The sequence below is a fragment of the Hetaerina americana genome, unplaced genomic scaffold (assembly GCF_022747635.1).
Source record: "Hetaerina americana unplaced genomic scaffold, ioHetAmer1.1.p SCAF_8, whole genome shotgun sequence".
NCBI lineage: Eukaryota > Metazoa > Arthropoda > Insecta > Odonata > Calopterygidae > Hetaerina > Hetaerina americana.
Genome location: NW_027287427.1, coordinates 30,585,940 through 30,607,581, shown reverse-complemented (window position 1 = coordinate 30,607,581; position 21,642 = coordinate 30,585,940). Strand labels below are relative to the sequence as shown.

At 36.2% G+C, this 21,642-nt stretch overlaps 1 protein-coding gene across 2 annotated transcripts; it reads right to left on the bottom strand.

Annotated features, from left to right (window-relative positions):
* Positions 1-318: 318 nt before the first annotated feature.
* On the bottom strand, positions 319-19,510 carry larp (La related protein). 2 transcript variants are annotated; one of them, XM_071596605.1, is made up of 13 exons: positions 19,282-19,510; positions 18,402-18,591; positions 16,659-17,130; positions 15,034-15,158; positions 14,221-14,366; positions 12,707-12,920; positions 12,017-12,217; positions 10,801-11,075; positions 9,172-9,335; positions 8,940-9,084; positions 7,794-7,903; positions 6,822-6,955; positions 319-4,004 (listed from the first exon to the last, which is right to left on the bottom strand). In XM_071596605.1, the coding sequence occupies exons 1-13, from the start codon at positions 19,398-19,400 to the stop codon at positions 3,462-3,464; spliced, it is 2,838 nt and encodes a 945-aa protein (XP_071452706.1). In that variant the 5' UTR covers positions 19,401-19,510; the 3' UTR covers positions 319-3,461. The 2 variants fall into 2 exon arrangements, with proteins under 2 accessions (XP_071452706.1, XP_071452705.1); XM_071596604.1 differs by having other exon boundaries at positions 10,801-11,078; positions 19,282-19,509.
* Between the last annotated feature and the right edge of the window lie 2,132 nt (positions 19,511-21,642).

Here is a 21,642-nt window from a genome sequence, read left to right as displayed (position 1 = left end):
ATGCATAACATCAATTACCATTACTAGAGACTTTGAAGCAAATGAACAACTGCTTTGCGGGTGCATTCTGACGAATTGTTTTAGAGATTGAAGCTCAACACAAGTCCAGAGCCAGAATCACCAAGTCAATACTCACCACTATCACCTCAATTTAAACAATGCTCATCATTCAATAATTTGATGACGTAGTGTCTACGATAGCAATGAAAACAGATGCACACATCTCCTTAATGTTAGTGGCAAGAAGTTATTCTGGTAAAATTGTAGGATTCAAGTAAGGTTGGCATGATCTGATGTACAAAAATTAAGTAGGCCATAAAGCTGATTACGGTTTTTTTATTAATATTCACAAGTTCATTAAAATGACTCCATAACACAGATAATAGCAATAACACACAAAATAAAAAATAGGTGGTTAATTTTTTTTCAAATGGTTTTTTGTTTGACTAACCATCAATATCTACCATTAACCAACCACAAATACTAGGGCATTCTAAATCATTCTGACAGCCACAATTACAAAACTGGGTGGACCAACCAGTCAAAAGAATCAAAAGGCTCATTCAAAGCATTCAATAGTTGACTTCAAAGCATAACCCACCATAAAGAACTACTTAAGTGTAATGATTATTTACATGATCTCCAGAACACAACTTAGTGGAAGAAAAGTCGACGAGTAAAAGATAAGTTACTATAAACAAATTTCCATTTTGAAAGGTAACAGCAAGACAAGTTTTTGTACACATTGAAAGATGAGAGGAATTATGTAAATTACAGATTTTTTCAAAACAATTTCATTGTATTACAATTCTGGAAGATGCTGGACTCAATCATCAAGTCCCACAGGACAATTTACAATTACATCAGCCTGTACCACACACAAGAGCAGCCTAAATTTTTCTCTTTTATCCTTTTATATACATTCCCAATCACGCATGTTGCCCAAAAACAAACCTTTGTGAAAACTACAAGAATTGGCTGATGCCCAAGACAGTACCAAAAGACAATTTGGACTCAATTACCAAATCATACACATGAAAAGGCACTCTTAGCACAATATGTAAATGAAGTTTGCCTCCTAAATAAATCAACCACTTTAGGAAAATAAATTGCAATATTTACATGATGATTACAATCTGGGGAACGATTTTTTTTTCAGATTAAAATTAAATACACCCACATCCTATGCAGATTATTCTTGCTAAATGATGGGTAGGTAAGATTTCATATATGATAGGGTAACTAATTAATGTTCTTGCTTAAAGATGCCTAAGATACTGCAACTTGAGATACGATGCACCCAAGAGTCTCCGAGTTCTAACCTTCACTGAGTCACTAACAAGATTCAACCTCCACCCTCCTAATATTAACGCAAGGTCATCTTTGCAAATCACAGCTGCTGGCCCTTGAAGCTTGTCAATCAACCTCGCCAAAGAACAGTACACTGAAGCACAAACATTAATCCACCCACAAATGGCAGTAAACAGTATGCAAAAATTACTTCAGCAGCAATGGAGAGCAGTGCTACTTCGTTGTGAAAGACTCGAATATATCTCCCCATAAACTCGCACAATAAAGAAATATACCCAACATCCCCAAACCCCCATACCAAAAAAAAAGGAATCTAATCCTTGATACAAAATGACAATAACCATTGGGAATTAAAATCCCTGATATTGTAAGTATTACTTGCAGATGTGGCACAAAATAAATATATTATGCCCCTAAAAAAACCATATAATCAATCCCCTTGTCAACATCACATACAGATTTTGATGGGATAGAATAACATGTTTATAATCAATCTTTGTGGTGGGGAAAATGAATTAACACCACACAATCACACAACAGTTTAGAGGTGAATAGTGATGATCAAAAGTTACTCACTAAGGAGATAACATATGACTGGCTTATATAACTTTCTATGATGATCTTGAAAAAATTATAATTCCTGCAAAACTAACTCATACATACAGTCACTTTTTCTGATTGTGTAAATCATGATAACTACCCACAAATACATGAATGGATACACACACCACATGGCAAATTAAAGTATCAAATAAAATTTCATTTGAAACTTCTTAGGCAATTAATTATACCAAGAAAAGGAAAATATCTTCCCAGCACTAGGAGTATTAATATTATATACAAGATGAGCAATCAATTCTGGAGAAAACTTCAGGGATAATTGGCAAAAGAACATTCTAATAACACCCAAGATGATTTAAACATCAGAATATTAAAACTAAAAATCCACATCTTACAAATTTGACCTAATTCAAGAAGCCAATTTAACATAGTCAAAAACTAAATTTAAAAGGAACCCTGTGTTTTTTTTTAATTTTCATATGGTACTCAGTCAAGCACATTCACTCATCTATGGTCACAAAAAATTATAAAACTATCGTCATCCATCCTAGACATTCTTCAAATCATTGTCATTCATTAAGGACAAGCAATGAATTTTGAGGTAAGTGAATTTTCCTAAAAATTATTCATCTGGGAAAATCAGAAATCAAAGGCTTTCATTATCATCAAACAGACAATGAGTACAGCATTAGGAAATATAAGTGCAAACTATCATCACAGCAGTAGCTAAGCATCGTTAGCTTCCCCATGACACTCTCAAATGGTAATCAATATGTTTTTCGAGCACTACTGGCATCATCAAAAACACCAAAATGTCTATTGCAACAGAAAATTCCCTGTTAAACCACACCTTGGCTATCAAATTTGAATGATTATTATTGCACTGGAAGACCAAACACAAAACAAAAATGCAGCACTGGTATGCAATTAGAAAAACCTCTCCTGGAGAGGATGTTTGATGAGGTTTTGGTGTGATCACATTATCAGGAAACAAAAACCTACACCACTTGATTCAATAGTTTCACTAGTTCATAAATGAAAGAGAACCTACCGTCTTATGTCAGAATTCTGCATGCAAATTGAGCAAAGCACCAATGATAATGAACATCCTTGATCCAACATACATGTAACTTATTCCAACAGTCTGGGAATGAGGTTGTGTATATATTAGCCAGTGGGCTTGACCGCAGGTCATGCCTAAACTGATGCAGCCACCGTTTTGAGTTACAAAATGGGCAGAGTGCTGCTGATTCAGATGATTCCTGGTGTGGGGCAATACATATCTAACTCACCCACACTAAATGCACGAAGCATATTAGGCTGGAATTTCTTAATGTAGGACCAAACTTGAATCTGCACCCCACGCTCTGAGAGCAGCGTTGAGCATGAATTAAATCTTGTGGCTCTCAACATGGCAAGGGAGCTCAACCACAACAGCAAGATCAGAATTTAAGCATGCTGAATGACTGCTGTGAACTAGGACTCCCTCTATTTACTGATGATCTGTTAGGATATAGCCCATCCTCAATCAATAAAGTGTACTTAATTTTTTTAAATTTTCCACCATTAACTCTTCAAGTCAACACAGTTCAATTCTTGCCACTCCCACTGGAGACAGTTATCCCCTCCGGTGACTTCCCAACCTGCTGTTGAGCCACTGCTCGAGGTCCACACTTTCCACTCCTCGGGTGGGCTGTGGCTGCCATTGCAACAGCCCCCCTCGAAGTCCCCATCGAACTCTCCCCTCTGTGGATCTCTTTCTGAATCACCACAGTCTTCTCCTGCCTTTCCTTGGGTATGGCACCACCTACCACCTTTCGCCCCCTCATGGGGGGTGCCATGGAGTTTGGAGTGTTGAGGAACGTCACACGAGGTCTGGTTGAATCCCCTCCAAAGGAATTGGATCTCCCAGAAAATTCGCAGCCATCAGATATCCTCCTTATTCTTCCACCCTGTTGTTTCCCTTGCTGTTGGCCAGAGAATCCATAGAAACCATATGGACCCCTCCCTCCTCCATGGGTCCCATCTGACCCCTGTTTATGGCGTGAGTCACTCTGGCTTTCAGAAACACTGCGGTTCCTTTTCGAAAAGGGCCTGTTACCACTTAAATTTCTCCGCCTATCAGGATCGTCCTGCGGATAAAAAAAATTCAAAACATTAAAATCTAAATCAACTGGAAAAAATACTTCTACTCAATCACCAAATGCACCTTTTGGGCATGTGAATGACAAACATTATGAAAGAGAGAATAAATTATAGGAATGAACAATTAATACTAATTATTAACAGGTATCACCTCTCTACTTCATCATTACTCAATTCAGAATTGGCTTACATAAATGTTACTTCTGTAAATAAGTGTAAGATATACAGCCTCGGAGGAATCCCAGATGGTGGTTAATAGTCAATAAGGAAAACCCAAAAACTAAAATCAATAAGTAGACTACCTAAAGTACGGACAGACCATCCTGATCACCCTTAAGGATTTGTATCAGTTAATCAGGAAGTAGGGCAATAAAAAAATTATGCGACTGAAGTATTTAATGCCCCCTTGCATGATACACAGTTATTAATCATTACCAATCAACACCAATGTCAAAAAATAGGCGTGGTAATGATTATTAAGATTGCACTACTTAGAAAAGTGGGAAAAATCACAAGACATGTCTGTGTACAGATGCAATTTATTATTTCCTGAGACCATTGTGGCAGTCAAGGTTCTGAACATAATGAAAGCATGAATGCTTGTAAGATCTGCAAGTAATGAATGAATCCCCTTATCCCTCCAAATAAATTTGCTACTTCAGAGAATTCAATCAGAAAATCACAAAGAGAAGAATCTAAAGGGGGATGCACAGAAGGATTAGGCTTGTCAGGTCCAAAAACTATTTATTAAGTCAGACATCCCCGACTGGTAGGATGAAGGCCAAAGAGAAAAATGGTATATGGCTGCGTAAATTTTTGCGGCGGTGGCTTGAAGCTATTGAGATAGCCAAAAACCCGGCGAATTTCAATAGAGATGAAGGCTACCATCTCCACAACGCGTGGAAGAGAGTCCTCCGAAAAAGGACCAATCGCAGAGCAGCACCTGGACGGGACCACCTATATAAGGACGGCCAAAATCTGAGTCCCTCATCTTCGACCTGAAGACGCCGGATGAAACTTCGGCGAAACTGTTGTCGGCTTCAAACAACAACGCGGTGAAAACCCGGACATGCAGAATTCTTCGAGAAAAATGGTAGTCAACAAAAGAAAGGGTCACACGAGCATTTCATGCATGTTCATTTGAATTAAAAAAAAAAGGCTCGAATATAATTCCCTACCTGAGTATTTACACATATCTCAAACTTTTATATCCAGATTCACACTGCAGAGGAAGCTTGATACAAGGAGAAGGGAAAAAAAGGAATCTTGGATTATGTAAGGCAGTAAGGGACAGCTTACAGCCCTAGGATTTACTTTTGAAATAAATCTAAATAACCATGAAAATTGGATCTTTACATCATGTCAAGAGCACAAATTTCTAACAGCCTTTGGCTAACCCCACAATTTCTGGACTAAGATGCTTTTTGTGATTTATTTGCAATACAATCTCAGTCAGTCTGCAGCACTTAAGTTACTGAGTCGAGTTTAAATTTCAGATTCCACAGAACACCCTCACATGAACTGATTTTGTCAGAATAGATCAGCAGCTAGAGAAGGTATTTCATAAAAGTGATTTCACCAGCATAGAAGAAAAAGGACTTCTAGTTATGGCAAACTTGAGATCATCAGTAACAGCCCCAATTAATAATAAAATTGTATTTGGCAGAGTACATTTAAATCAATAATATCATACATATTATGGAGATGAAACAGGTGTTCAACTTCCTGCTTGATGAAACTTCGAGCTTAATGGTTTCATTCCTTTGTTCAAGTTTTCCTCTGCAGCAAACTTTAACATATTGAGAACCATGCAATACATGTCCCTCATATTTCCACATTAAAACCATTTTGGATAATACATGAGGCTTCTAAAGAAAATAATCCATGGCATGGCAGTTCATCCATTGAGCCATGGAGACCATGGTTTCATTCCTTTGTTCAAGTTTTCCTCTGCAGCAAACTTTAACATATTGAGAACCATGCAATACATGTCCCTCATATTTCCACATTAAAACCATTTTGGATAATACATGAGGCTTCTAAAGAAAATAATCCATGGCATGGCAGTTCATCCATTGAGCCATGGAGACCATGGTTTCATTCCTTTGTTCAAGTTTTCCTCTGCAGCAAACTTTAACATATTGAGAACCATGCAATACATGTCCCTCATATTTCCACATTAAAACCATTTTGGATAATACATGAGGCTTCTAAAGAAAATAATCCATGGCATGGCAGTTCATCCATTGAGCCATGGAGACCATGGAGCCATGGAAATAAATGATGAGTAATGATATTCCAGAGGAGGAAATCAAATTAGTCAATGGGTCGTGTGTGTGTCTTATGGAATGGTGAAAATCCAATCTAAAATAACTGTCGGATGTTTGGGAGACCCAATGGGCAAATAATATTTCCCATTGGTACTATGACAAGCCATTTCAATTTTGGCTGGCAAATTAGCAATGGTTAATGGAACTAACCATCATTTTCATTGCCAGTCACACTTAGACGTGTATCAGTGTGCCGTGTAAAAATGTTTAAGTGGTTAGGGAGATATAACTAAATTCTAAAATAATTTTTGACCTGTAAAATCCAACATTAATATAGGACTTCGATTGAGATATGAAATACTGCCATTCTCATGTTCCATACAATAGAAAACAATTAGTAATTGCAACTCAATCAACGACCAAGTGTTCTCACTACACAGAATATTCTTACGAGACTACATAACTGGAACCACCCATTAAAAGGATATACAAATTACAATGCACAAAAATATATTTTTAATGAAAATCACTCACCGTATCTTCACGGAAATCTTCTATGCTCTTGTATTTCGATAAACACTCCTGCAATTCTGGTTTTACCTGCAGGTCCTTGCTGTGTTTATAATACTTCATAAATGCCCAAAATTTTTCCAAACCATACAGTTGACCTGAAATTGAGGGACTCCAGTTAACCAAAAAGTATGAGGCATAAAATAAGACAATATATCAAAAGACATGACTGCTCATGTATCTCTCTCATCCTAGGATACCATGCAATGATCTATGCCAGAGTACCTTTGGCTTAGAGAGAATATTAATTTTGCACTTTGACAGATAAACTTCATAGTTACAAAAAACTATGAGCATGAAATTCCATCCGTGCTAGCACATCATCACAATCACTCCTAAAAACTCAGGATTGATCTGATTGCGTGTGTGCGGCAATGGGGGAAAGAGTAAGAGTGAGGGGAAATGCACTAACTGTGAGTAAAAAAAAATTTTGAGAATTAAAAAAAGAAATACTTTTAAGAGCAGGGCGCAAACTTGCACTCATATGCATACATAACAAGGACCAATGATAAGGGTCAGATGGAATGGAGAGGAAATGCTGTTAAAAGTGGAATCAGTTTATCTGGGCATAAGTACAACTTTGGATGGAAGAAGTTCAACCAACATCAAGCAAAGAAAGTAATTTGTCGAAACCTTCATATACAATATTACACATGATGGAACAGAAACATGGAAGCATTGGAAACATGGACCAACAAAGAATAGAAAACCGGAAATGGCTCAGACAAAACAATCTTTGAATTGAAATACAGATGCCTATGATTATAAGATCAAATTTAATACTCGCACAACTTAGGAACTGATCATTATGAAAGGCGGTTTGTCTTTTAAATATAATTGACTTAACTCGGATACAAGGTTACAGGCAAGCATGTTGAAAATTGACAATTACTAGAATGTCACAAATTCATTTCCTATAATGCAATGCATATTTACCTCGAGCAACATCATCCAAAGTTTCCTGTTGAAAGTCTTGATAAACATCAGGACGGAATCTTTTCTCCAAACCATAACTGAAGAACCGGAATAGACACTCAAGGCCATACCTGGAAAAAGTTTTTAAGTGTTTCTTAAGTCCCCAATACATTTCCTACCAAGATTGATCTTTCAGCATTATGTCGCTATGAATTCTATAGGGCATGGGGGCTTAAGCCTTCAAAGCATTTGGACATCCAGTGAAACCCATGCTAAAGCTACAAAATTAGTATATGGAACAAATCTACCCAAATCCAAAGAATAGTTGGGGCACTTTATGCATGAAAACATCTCACAACTACGCAACTTTTAAGAATGATGATAAAAAAGCATTTTAATTTGTCAGCACCATGTAATACTTTTCGACCAAGCATGACATATATTAGGAGTCTATATGAATTTCTTTTCCCTTGACCCATGATACAATTACAGAAGCTTTAAATTCTAAATAACCAAATTTTCTACAGAATGAAGTATAAACACTTCTCTTAAGTGTTAAGTGAAAATCTGGATTTGCTGTTGAAGCTTGAAATGCTGTAATTAAAATTGTATTAATATCTATTAGTTATACATTCCTGTACAAATATTGGCAAAAGAAAATGCCTCCGGATGTCCAGATCTAATGGCATCTCTTCCAATCTGTATATTTGAAAAGCTCAATGCAACTTTCATAAGATTGCAAAATTTCACCTAGCAAGAAGTCCACAGTTTATATATTATATCGTCTGTTTGCACACACACCTCATTGTGTAACAATACAAACCAGTTTATCTACTGCAATATAATCAATATTGCTACATGTTAATTAGCAATTAAGTTAGTACAAACTTTGTTGAGAGGTCTACTATCAAACTCCACCCATCGGGCCACAGACCCTAGTGGCGTCAGCGAATCCTCCCAATTCCTTTCGCACAAGACAAAAAAGAGAGACAATACACAGTTCTCCCCATAAAACCTTATCTTGTGCTAAGTACATGAATGAACCAAGAATATGAAAAATTGAAGGTGCAGTATGCCCAATTGATGTGCCCACCACATATATGCTCTGAAAAATTGACATCTCTTAATCATTTAGCAACAGCATTACTGGTGCAAATTAAAACTAACCTGTAGTTCTCAAGGGCATCTTCAACAGCCAGAGTCTTGAATTCCTCATACATCTTCTTGTTAAAATTTTCACGCAAGAAGAAAGACCAGAAACGGAAAAGGGTGTTCATCTCTTGAGACTGTCCAATACCCAGCCTCTTCCTCTCTGCAAAGTTTAATACAAAGAATTAATACACTTAAGGTATTAAGTTCACACTTTAACTAAATAGAAAGAAATTTCTGGCCACCTCACCTTTCAAGCACCTCAAGTGATACTTGTGATATACTTGCTGAGTGAACCCATTCTCTTTGAGCATTGAGTGAGATGGATGCTGGAAGTTGGGAAGGGCTTGAGGAGCACTTCCATAACTGGTAGAGAGTTGGCTCTCGGATGGACTAGTTCCACTACAGCTGCTCCTATTGGGAAGATAGACACATGACATATGAACGAACATGCAACTGGAACAATTCTAACATTTACCATATTTTTTGATCAGAAAATCTACCACTTATTTTTAAGCAGCAACCTCGGCTATAAAAACTACATTGCTTATGGTCCTGAATGTGTAAGAACTCTTTTCCCTAGACATAAGATTTTTCAAAGTGTTGCTTTATAATGCCATAACCTTTAGGGCTAAGATTTTATTGAAGATAAAAATGACCAGTTAAAAATAATATTCCTTAAATAAAAATTATCTTTTCATTTAGCAAACCAGACTAGATTACTTGCTTCTTGTTAGCTATGGCGGATGTCTCAACAAGTATGAAGATATGCACTATTGGCTTCCAATATTTCGGCTACTCAATAGACTGAAATATTAGAGTTGAGTTCCAAAATAAATTTATGTTGGCTATAAGACTGGCACCCCACAAATATAACTAAGTTATCATCCTAATCAATTATATTGCCATACAAAAGTTTTGAATTAACAGAGGCTGTTTCATACCAACATATTCAGGCTGAAAGGTACTACCACAGCTATAATAAAATTAATAAAAAATTATCAAGCCCAAATTACATTGAGTGATTTTCATTCTATTACATACGTACTTTCCATTTTCTATAGAAGTTCAGAGCATCATTAGAGGTGAGTGATAAGTTATGTGTCGGAAGCCTTTGAAGCTTATTAACATAATGTCAATAAACAAGAAAAAGAAGACATCCTGAATGGTATAGCACTATTTCCACACCTTTCATTCCAATTATAAGAATGAAGGCTCTAGCAAGTGCACATTCAGTAACTCCAGGTATAGGAAGGTAACTCCATTAGTAAGTATTGAAGCATCATAAAATAAACAATGCTCAGTTAATCCCCTTATGTTGCCATAAGACAAAATTTACGGGCAAAAATATATATTTTCTAGCTTATTCTAATCATGCCATATGCCCACAGTAAGGCTAGCAATACCCTAAAAGATGAAGGAATTATCTAGGTTAAAATCGCCAATGGTAATAATTAGCACTCCAAGAGGCTTGAGATTTCATGAATCATCCCTTTTTAGGTTGCCGTGTACCTAAAATTTAATTGCTGAAAACTTCTTGTTTAATTTACTAAATATAATTGATAAATATTGTTTCCAAACTGTACAGGCACAGGCTCATCAGGAAATTTGGAAATGCACAAGCCTGTAAATGATTAAAGAAGCGCAGAAGTTAAGTTATTTCACATGAAAACTGTCAGTACAGGTAATTGGTCATGTACAGGAGTGCCAAGTTTCAACACAAATGACCCGGAATTGAATCTAATAGTGCACCTAAACCATAAATTAACATGACATTTGATGACAATTGTCTTTGAAGTGTTAAACAGTAATTCCTGCTTCAGTTAAAAAAGTGATTAGGAAGAGCAAAATCTGGAAAACAAGAGAGTAATATGCATACCCCACAGAGGTAGTACGAGGCCTGTGTTCCCGGACATCCATGATCCATCCCACATGGTGCTCCACGGGTGGATTATTGCTGTGCCTTGTTTTACGTTTCCTCGGTGTTTGGCCATCAGCTGGAGGGGATTGATCTTTAACCACAGCAAAGAAGTGTGTAGCATTCGGACGCCTTTGCCTTTGGTTATAGTTGCGCTTTTGCTGTTGCTGCCTGTTGGCCAGGATCGTGGCCTGAACAGGAACCTTCTCACTTTCATTTTTAGCAGGACTCAGCCTCTGCTAGAGAGAATACATGCCATAGTGAGGAAGGTTGTCAACACACAGAGTGACATGAACATGATGCCAATATAATAGAGGGATGCACTTTAACTAATGATTGAGAGGACAGAGCATTGACATACTGCTAACTACACATTTCACCTACCAAATCTTAGTCATTAGAATTTAAGCTCGCGTAAATTACTCTTTTTACTAAAGAAAGTTTTAAGCATGTGATCCTTAACATCCTCTTGTCAAGTAGTTTAAGAATGGACAATCAGTTTCAGTACGAGTATAATTATATAGCATGCTGATTCATTAAGATAAAAGAAGAGGCATCTGTCTATGTGTAAAGTTATACTAAAGCATTTGTGTTCATTGATTATTGAAGTACACAAAGTTTCATTTTCACATAGGTATGAAATTAGAGGGAACTGATTTCTGAACTGAGTTCAAGTTGATGCCCCTTGGGAATCAAGTTTCACCCAAGCAGTGCAATTTTCTAATCTTCCTGCCAACTAAAACCTACTTGAAACAACGTGTCGCAAAGAGAAAAGGAGCTGGCCAGTCCACCCTGTGCAAATTTCACAAGCCATTGGGCTTAGTATTGGGTGAGCTCTAAGATAGGACCTTATCCTATTAGCCCAAATTTTTGGTTGATTACAGAGGTTCCCTGGTAAATAGACCATTACTTCCAAAAACTTGGGTTTAAGCTACTTAGCTAAAGCTAAAGAGACAAAACACTTTCCATTTCAAACATAATACCAATAAAATAACATATTGTGATATGCCAATACCAACGGGTTGAATGCCCCATGTCAGTCCATTTAAATATAAATGAAAAAATGTTGAACAACTTGGCCATCCAAGCCCAGAATACTTCAGTTGTTCAATTCAAATGTTCCTGGCACACATTGGTACCTTTGAATTGCGAGATGCAAGGAAATTAAGAAACAAACCTCTGGATGTGCTTCCTCTGCAGTTTCTGCCTCTTTGTCATCATCGTCGTCGTCGTCCTCCTCCTCACCATCAAATTGGAAGACAGGTGGTGGTGGTGGGACTTCAGGATTTGCCACACGAGGCTGACTTGGGGCAATTTTGGCAAAAGCCTCCTGAGTGATCACATTGACAGTCTTATAGCTACCTTGGGATTGAGCGACCTGGAAAAATTTTCACTTTTGTTACAATGCACTGCCATCATAGCTGTAATATGTAACCAATATAATAAAGGGAAATTCCTGTCCTTATGTACATACTGAAAGCAATGTGATTTGCTAGAATTTAGTTTCGAGTTTTATGCCCCTAAGCCATACCCTATCAGGCACTTGTCTCATGGGTTAATAGCATTTTCTATCTGCATCATTAAAAGAGTACAAATGATAAATAAATGGAAAAAAAACTAAGAGCCAGGATGCTACATATTTAGTATACAAAGTTATGCTCAGATAATATATGGTCATCACATAAAATCCCTTATGTCGGGGAAAGAAGATTATCATCACAGCATATTTCCATTCAAGAAAAAATTTAAAAAAATACGAGCCTTGGGAATACTTTAACAGCAACAATAACAGAAATATATTGCCTAGTTGCATATACTAATAACTTAACTCCACAAATATGAAATAAAAAATAACTAAAATACATACCCATTCATGTGTACCCCAAAGGTCCTCTTCATAATAATTAAGTCCATCATTAATGGCTTTTCCCAACTCCTGGGTCATTTTTACCCTTGTGGTCCAATCGCCTGTTCTGTCATAGCCTTCATGCTTTGGGTATCTTGAAGAATGTGATGTTTGTGTGACTATCAAAATCTTATTAATTTCATGATCACTTAGCTCATAGTCTGAATCATCAGACCTGAAAAAAATCATACATCATGGCAGTGATTAAAGGCACGAAAGTTTTACAACATTACCATGGAATGCAAACTGTAATGAGGTCACTAATACAGAGACCAAGAGTACAATCAGGATATATTTCTTTTTTTACGTAGATTTTGAGAAGGGTAGGTAGAATCAATGAATACAACACAGATAATATAGTTAAATAGGTGGCCTAGGTGAATTTGCACAACCATTACAGATGTTGTCAATATAGGCATGCTGGACAAAATGAAAGGCTTTTAAATGCAGGATGAGTATACAGAACTAGAGAACAGTTTAATGTAGTATGGGTTGTGCTAACTTTCAGTTGACAATGTGATGTGAATTACTTTGACATTATGCTACCCATGAACACCTATTATGTTCATATTATGGAACGAAGATGTTAACTAAAAAAGATTTCCTCTCTTTGTAATGAAAATATCATTTACAAACATAATTCAAGCAACAAAATACAATGGCCATCATTCTACATACTGGAAATCTATAACTCTGAAAAAAATTTCATGATGGCTATGGAAATCCATGACAAGAGTACAGAGGAGCCATTCGGTGAGCAGTAAGAGACTTTTATTATGAATTATTACATGAATTTTGACAAATCTTTTCCTACAATTGACCAAACCCAATGACTACTAACCTAAATTTATACATACAGCACAGGTTATGCAACCACAAGCTTTAATTTCTGGAGACAAAAAGACTAAGAATGGTCATTTATAAAGAGGGAACCAGAGAAAGTGATACGAGGTTTAGTTAGAACCATCACAAAGAGCTACTAACAATAAACTAAGGTATCAGCCACATTTCTACCATTTCTCACATTTTATGCAGAATACACCTTAAGACAAAGTACACATTCTAGTATTATGTTGTTTAACCAAAAATGACATTTTATGTTAAGTTCAAATTATGTACCCAAGCACAAACAACTTTTAAACTCCAAGGTCGGGTTGATTTGTTTCCTGCTAACCATAGTTAACTGCTAACATAGTTGTGGTATCAATTAAAATAAGGCTTTTGAAACAAAGGTTTAGAAAAATATTACTTATTAAATGTTGAAAGAGGAAAATACTGAAGCTTCAGCAAATAATACGCTCAGAGGGAACATATTCATCAAAATAGTCCCATTATGATGGGGAAAGAAGGTTTTCATCACAGCATACATTAATTGCTGAAGCTTTCATGTAAAAAATAAGTTTCCACTGGCAGAAAAATAAGAATTCAAGTAACAAAAATAAGCTGAAGCACTTTGATTTTAAAATATAACTCACCAGTCAGTGAATGTGTTGACACGGCCTGTGGGTACATTCAGTTCTTCATCAAACTGAAAGTCCAACTCCTCACGGTCCTCAAACTGTTCTTTCTCTTTCTTTTCCTCAACTTTGTCCTTAGGAGGCGGTTTCACTTTCCTCTTAACCTGGGCCAACAAATATTACCAATTAAAATTTAACATACTTGAATAAAAATATTTACTTTATTCAAAGAAGCTATCTCATGTATTATATCAGTATACTGTTACACTAAGCCCAATTTTTAATAAAAATAACATCGGCTGGTAATGTGTCAATACAAACATTTCTACAATAAGTTCCCTAGTATACCATCCCCAGAAAATTCACTTTTCCATGCTTCCTGAGATGTTGCATGCCAGGGAATTGTTTAAATTCTTGTCTTAGAAAAATTAGATTCCAAAAACCATTTCATGTCATGGAATTGGAAGATTTTCTTTGAAATTGAAAAAAAATCACAATTACCGTCTAGTGCATTTGCTGTAAAGTATCTAGAATTCTTTTCACTGGAGAAACTTGTCTCATCACTGAAGAACAGTGAACTATTTCAAATAAGTAACTGGCTATTAATTAAATCCCTCAATATTAATGGACATTCCATTTAACACAATTACTGAAGCTAGCAACAGTTGATAAAATCTAATAGGCAAAAATGTTCTACCTGGATTTTTAATGATAAAATATGCTCAGATAATAAATAGTCATCACATAGTGTCCCTTATGTTGGGGAAAGAAAATTATCATCACTGCATACTATAAACTAGGCACAAACCATGAAATTGAACATTCATTTACCTCTTTCCATAAGTCTTCTTCGGATGTGGTGCTCTTCGGCTGAGATGCAACTACTTTTTCAGGACTTTTTGGACTCTCTGCTACTCTTTGTTCAACATTACTTTCTTGTATCGTTGGAGGTATTTCTGACAAAGAAATGATATCATATTATTATATGCTTAAAGCCCATAATCACAAGAGTGAATCAACTTATTTCAAGTGACCAAGGAAAGAAGTATGGTTATTCTTCAACCGCCATGATGTACACAATAAAATTAAGTTTAACGGAAAATTCATTGAGTCCAACACCTTCTGAAAACCCTGAAACCTAGAATTATCATCATTCATAAGTACATAATGTCTCATGGACCAAAATTGTGTTCACTGGACCATAGGCAGTGATGTCATCACTTGTAAAATTTTAGAACTAGAAATTCATACTAGAACTCATATGAAGACTTCATTTCCAACTGTGTTGTCAATAAATTTTCGAAACCTAGCATATTGTTAATTTAAAATCAAGTCTTACTAATAATAAATTGGATGTGAAGTACACAAGAAACAAAATTTGATGCTTCCTGGAGAAGTTAACTGCATTTACCCAAATGACAGGAAATTCAATATTACTGTTTCTCAGTTATAAATGGTTATTATAACTCTTTTGAAGTAAGACAAAAGCAAATTTATTCACAGTCCAACAAAACAGGATCCCAGGGAAAAACTTGGAACACATGACACCAGTAGAGTCAAATAACAGTACTGCATATATAAATGAGTGTATATATATAATGAGTGGGCGACACAATGACAAAGACATTTCCCTTCTCTTCCTAAGACACTCAATGGTTCGGAATCCAACAATAGATAATAGAATCGAATATTTCACTGTGAGAACTCCTTTTACATTTGTTACACGAGATTGCATTTATGTATGGTGTTTACATTAATCATATTTTTCACTACCTGTGACAAATTAATTTTAAAAAAGTGTAAAGCTAGTGAAATATATTTCCAAACTTAACTTGCATTTACAGCAACTAAATATTTTATTTCTTAGTCACTCAAAAAATCTGACCTTGATTTTTCATTATTTCCAATACATGCCATTATTAAAATCCTTTAAATTGTTCTCATTGCATTGCATGTCATATTAATTGACCATGTCTCTCAATAATTCAACTTAATCTCAGTGCAGCAATAAGCCATCACATAAAATTTGTGCTTAGAGCAATAGCTCCATGCAGCAAGACCATGTAGACAAAGGAAGCATTAAAGTTGTAAATGGAAAAACTTCTACAAACCACAATTTTGAAGCCTAAAACTGTGGATTCAAGCAAACATAATTAAGCGTACTTCTTCAGCAAAATTCTAGCTTCATGAAGTTTTATCATAAGAGTCCTATCTTATTTCAAGACTGACAATACAAAAGGAATCATTTCTCCTCTTAAATATTAGAATTACAAAAAATGAAACACTAGATAACAATATTCAAAACATTTCATAATTTATACCGGAAACACATTATGCCACAACATGCAGCTGATTAGTGACCTATTGACATATCCAGAACATCTACAAATGGCAAAGATACCTGTAGCTGTTCAATCATGACAAAGTGGAGCATAAAAAAACCCTCATAAGCATACCTGTGTCTTTAGCTGGGCTTGCATCAACTGGGGCACTAATATTATCAGACTCTAGCGAAGATTGCACCATCTCTGCCAAGGACTCAACAGGGAGATCAACATCAAGTCTTTCTTTCATAAGGTCTTCAGCATTTGATGATTCTTCTGGTAATGATGGAGGACTCCCCACCTCATGGACACACAATGGAACGAACTCAGGAACTTCTGGATTTAGATTATCTAAGCCAAATGATGATGATTTAACACTCTTTTTGTCAGAATCATCAGCGTTGGAGCTTGGGTAAGAGTCAATGCCATTTGTGGTAGGGATCACTGGGTATTCTTGTATGGCACTTGGAGTTGTCTGGGGGCCCAATGGCATGCCTACCAGAGGGCCACCAATCACAGCTGGAGCCGTTGCCTGGCCTACAACTTGAGGCACCATTATTGTATCCGGAATTGGCCATTTTGTCGGGTCAACTTTAGTCCGAACCTACGACAGACAGGAGCAATATTACAATTACATTGCATATTAATATACAATAAAAAACTGTACTTAACACAACATGGAAAATTTTTAGCAAACGATATAAACTAATTGACTTCAAAATTTGAAATATACAAGAACCAAATAAATCTTAAATGTAAAACAAAAATAGCTAAAAACTCAAATAGAAATCTCTGAGGCAAAACCACATCAATATAATATTTAACTTAATTCATAGCTAAAAATATTTCTGCAGCAGAAGTATATGGTTAACAAATGACCAGTACATCAATATGCCAGGTAACAAGAGGGAACAGATTAACCTTATAGCAACAACAGGCTGCAAAACTGGAGGTACATTGAACACTTAACAGGGCATTTCCGATGTTCTTTAATTTTACTCAAGAATTCATTACTCATGTGCGTAACCTTAAGCATGAACTTCATCTTTTCTTAGTCCATATGCACAAATACATTATGAGGGATAAGCAAATTAACATCCACCCCATGCTAAGGTAATCCAGCACTTCAAGTATTTTGTTTTGATTGTATGCAAGCAATGTAATTCTTTAGTAAAATGCTTCCCATTCTAACACTGAGTGATCTCATAATACACTATTTATATAAATATTTCCGAGGAAAAAATGTCATTGTGGGACACACAATGCACATACACTGGATCATATCCCTTATTGTTTGGGCACATCTTGCTTGACCACATTTTCCTTTTGTTTTCCGATGCATACAAAACATGGCGATATTCAGCACATTAGTTGCATCTACACAGTAAAAATAAAGCTTTTGCTTGCCACTAAAACACGCAGCACCATTAGATGAGAGGCCATATAATAACATTACCACACAAATTTAAATAAGACTTGAAACAATAGTAAGCCAGGTGATTATCTGAAAATAGTTACCAAACCAACCCAAGACGGGAAAGACCTAAATGAATAAGTTTGCTTGAGGCCTACTTAATTTTGTAGCATTTAGTATGAATTCTTAAGGAGTTGAAAATTCACCAAGTACTCCCGAGATATGTACTGACTTAGCATTACAACACCAGATTTAAGGAAATGAAGGGCAGCAGGGCAATATCTAAGCCTGCCAACCCAGGGGTTGCCAGTTTGATCCTGTTTAGGTGGTTTTTATTTCCATTTTTATGCTAGGGGGTTTGTAATAGTTTCAGTTGTTATATCATGGTAAAAAAAATCCTGATGATAAGGCCAGAGTGCAATTTTTGGATTAATGTGAATTAAAGAAGAAATGGTACATACCTTTACACCATCGACTAGTTCAAGCAATTCAGATTCCTGGATTGCCTGGATGATGAGAGAAAGATCAAGCGTAAGAGCCATCACACGATGAAATGAAGCAATTAGAGTCACAGGAAGGAAACCATCTGCATCCATTTTCCTCCTCATGAAGAAGTCCCGCAAGAGGTTTTCTTGACTGAAGTAGTACTCGCTAAAATAAGAAGTTAAGTATGCCATGTTATAATACAACTACTATGGAGGTATATAGGAATATTATACATATAACCTAAAGCAAAGATATGAAATAAAATCTACTACAATAGACATTAAACACCCTAGCACTGATCCAATCATGCAATGATGTGAAGGATTTAAAATCTATCCTGATCCAGCGATCCCCATATGATTCAATATCTTTCTGACATAATTCAGAATGCATTACTGGCAGGAAGGAAATAAATTTAAATTTAATAGAAAATCCTATTAACTGAGACCACAATGTACTGCTAACACACTGCAGTTCCATCTAATAACAGCCTCAGAGCATTGGTTACTGAAAGTCCCCGGCCTCAAGAATCTTATGGAAACCAAGGACTAGATTTTTAACAGAATGGCTGAAGGAATTTAAAAAAATTCAATTGCTGATTAAAGTAACAAGTTTTAATTGCATGTTATTAAGTTTGTTCCAAATCGATGAAGTAACTGATTTAACAGCCTTAGTCATTTGTCATAAATTAACCCTTGAAATGTTCAAGTGGAAAACTAAAGGACATACAATAAAGCAAAGTCTACACAAATTGTGTGCCTGAATTTTAACTACTTCATGGCTAAATAAGCAATTTCAGCACTACAAGAGCATTGACTTAAAGGGAAATTTATGCAACAGAAAGGCAATACTCACATTTGTTTCCTTATGTACTCCCTGAGGGTTGGCTCTTCCAGCCTCAGATAGTTGTTGGGGGCTGTTGAATTTCCACCAACGTTCCCATTGTAATAATATGTACCCATGTATGGCATCATGAAAGATGCATACTTGGTAACCTGGGTGTAGTCAGTTGGGTAGTCCACAAACCGCCCAGAATGGTCGGTGCTGCCTCGCCCTGTACCTCTCCCACCCCTTCCTCCACCTCGCCCTCCTCTCCCACCACGGCCCCCTCTTCCTCGCCCACGGGGACCACCCCTGCCCCTATAGTAGGTACCATCACGGTCACCCTCTGCTCCACTCCAGGCATCATCCTTGCTGTACGAATCTAGGGGGACAACAAGTCACTAGATTTACAAAAGGATGCTCACAGCAATCAACCTGAAGCTCACAAGTGCTAATAGCACCAAAATTTCTTCAGGCTGTCAATTATTTTTTAAGGCAGTTTACAATTTAAGGTACGCTTGGGGTGAAGAGACTAACAGGTACATTACCAAGCTTTGCATAACCAGACAACCAAACAACAAAATCCCTTTCTCAATTACATATACTTTCAATCTCAGGGTGCCAGTAATTAGACTTTCCAACTGAAAGAAGTTTTCAAGGTTGGCTGCTATTTTTACTATCTTATCTATATTTTTAGTACCCATAATGTAAATATGAGCAATAAGAAAAATATTTATCTGCATTTGATGGTATTGTGATTTATTAATTTCAAAAATTTCAAGAGGGTGACCTAAAACAACAATTAATATGCAATGGTGAATGTGAGATCAGTGCAGCAGACAAAAATTTACAAAAGACTAGTCACACCATGTAAACACAGGAGAATAAAAGGACTAAAGAAAAAAAAAGTATGAGAAAATACTCAAATGGTATTTCAACCTAACTAAGCTACTCTACTGCTTTGGGCTAAGACAATGAAAATATGTGATAGATGATATAATTTTGGGGAAAAATAAAATTATCCAAAAGGAAACCTATGTTACGGTAGGCATTTCATTTGTAAAAACCATTTGCCTTGATAGGGTGAGTGTATGGTAATTCTTAGAAGGAAAGGAATGCTAAAAAAGTTAAAACTAAAAACATATAAATGATTGCCATACCGTCAACTTATATTAATACGTATTTTCACTTGTAAAAACAACCTCTTGAATGAGAAAAATAACTAGGGATTTATATTCTTTCATACCAATGTGATTTGACTCTTGCACACTAGGATAATTAAACTTACCGGAGTCTCCATTCCTATCTCTGGCTCTCCCACGATCTCCATGGAATTTATTGGCCTTATATGACTTGCCTCTTGATTTAGAAAGGTTAATGTCTAAGGGAACCCACTTTTGTTTGAGAACTGTAACATAAATAGGAAAATATACAATTGAAACCACATATCCTTGAATGCCCAATTTCACAAATTTATAATGAACTTCACTTATCTAATCTTAACATTAACATGGAAAACTTATTTCATTGAACAGCAGCATATTGATATCATATGGCAAATTCATACATAATAAGGGTACAAAAGTTTGTTTATTGCAGGTTTTGGATGGACAGACTGAACATCACTACACTTCCAAGTGTTGCCTAACAAACGATACGCAGACACCCCACTAGACTATACACATCTTCAATTCCACATACTTACTGCTATATCATCCAACATGCCTACATTCTCATTCCCCTCCACCTCACCTTTCCCACATGTCTTCTGCCCAATCTATATACCATTGCCAATCAAAATGCTCCACATGCTCCTTGAATTATCCCATCCACCCTCTCCGATACTTACACATGCCTGATATTTCTTTTAGAGATTTCCCTTTTGTCCATTTTACCTGGTCTATCTTAAAACCTTCCATTTGACCTCAATAACCAAGTTTCTACAGCGTACAAAACTAAGGGCATTATTAATGCATTCACAGTTCTCTCTCTTTAAACTTCTCATAAAACATCCTCATCTTCAATTCCACCACGTTCACGAACATTCAAGAAGCCTATAGGTTGTGTGGCAGGAGATAATTCAACTACCACTTATCCCCTCCTAGTACATAAAACCTACTTTGTCAAACAATTCTGTGCCCAACAATTTTTGACCATCTTAGTCCAAAACACTTCCAATATGGGATTGGTCTACCTGCATTAGTTTATGTCCTGCAATTTTAAAATTTGTTCAACAATTTTTACACTAACTTAGTTGCCCTATTCATTCAAAAAAATCATAACCTTTGTGTCAACAATTATCAATACTCCCCCAACAGTTTGTTTGTTGCATTCTGTCCAACTTTTTTACCTTTCTTTACACGCACATATCAAATACCTTTCGTCTTGCTTCAA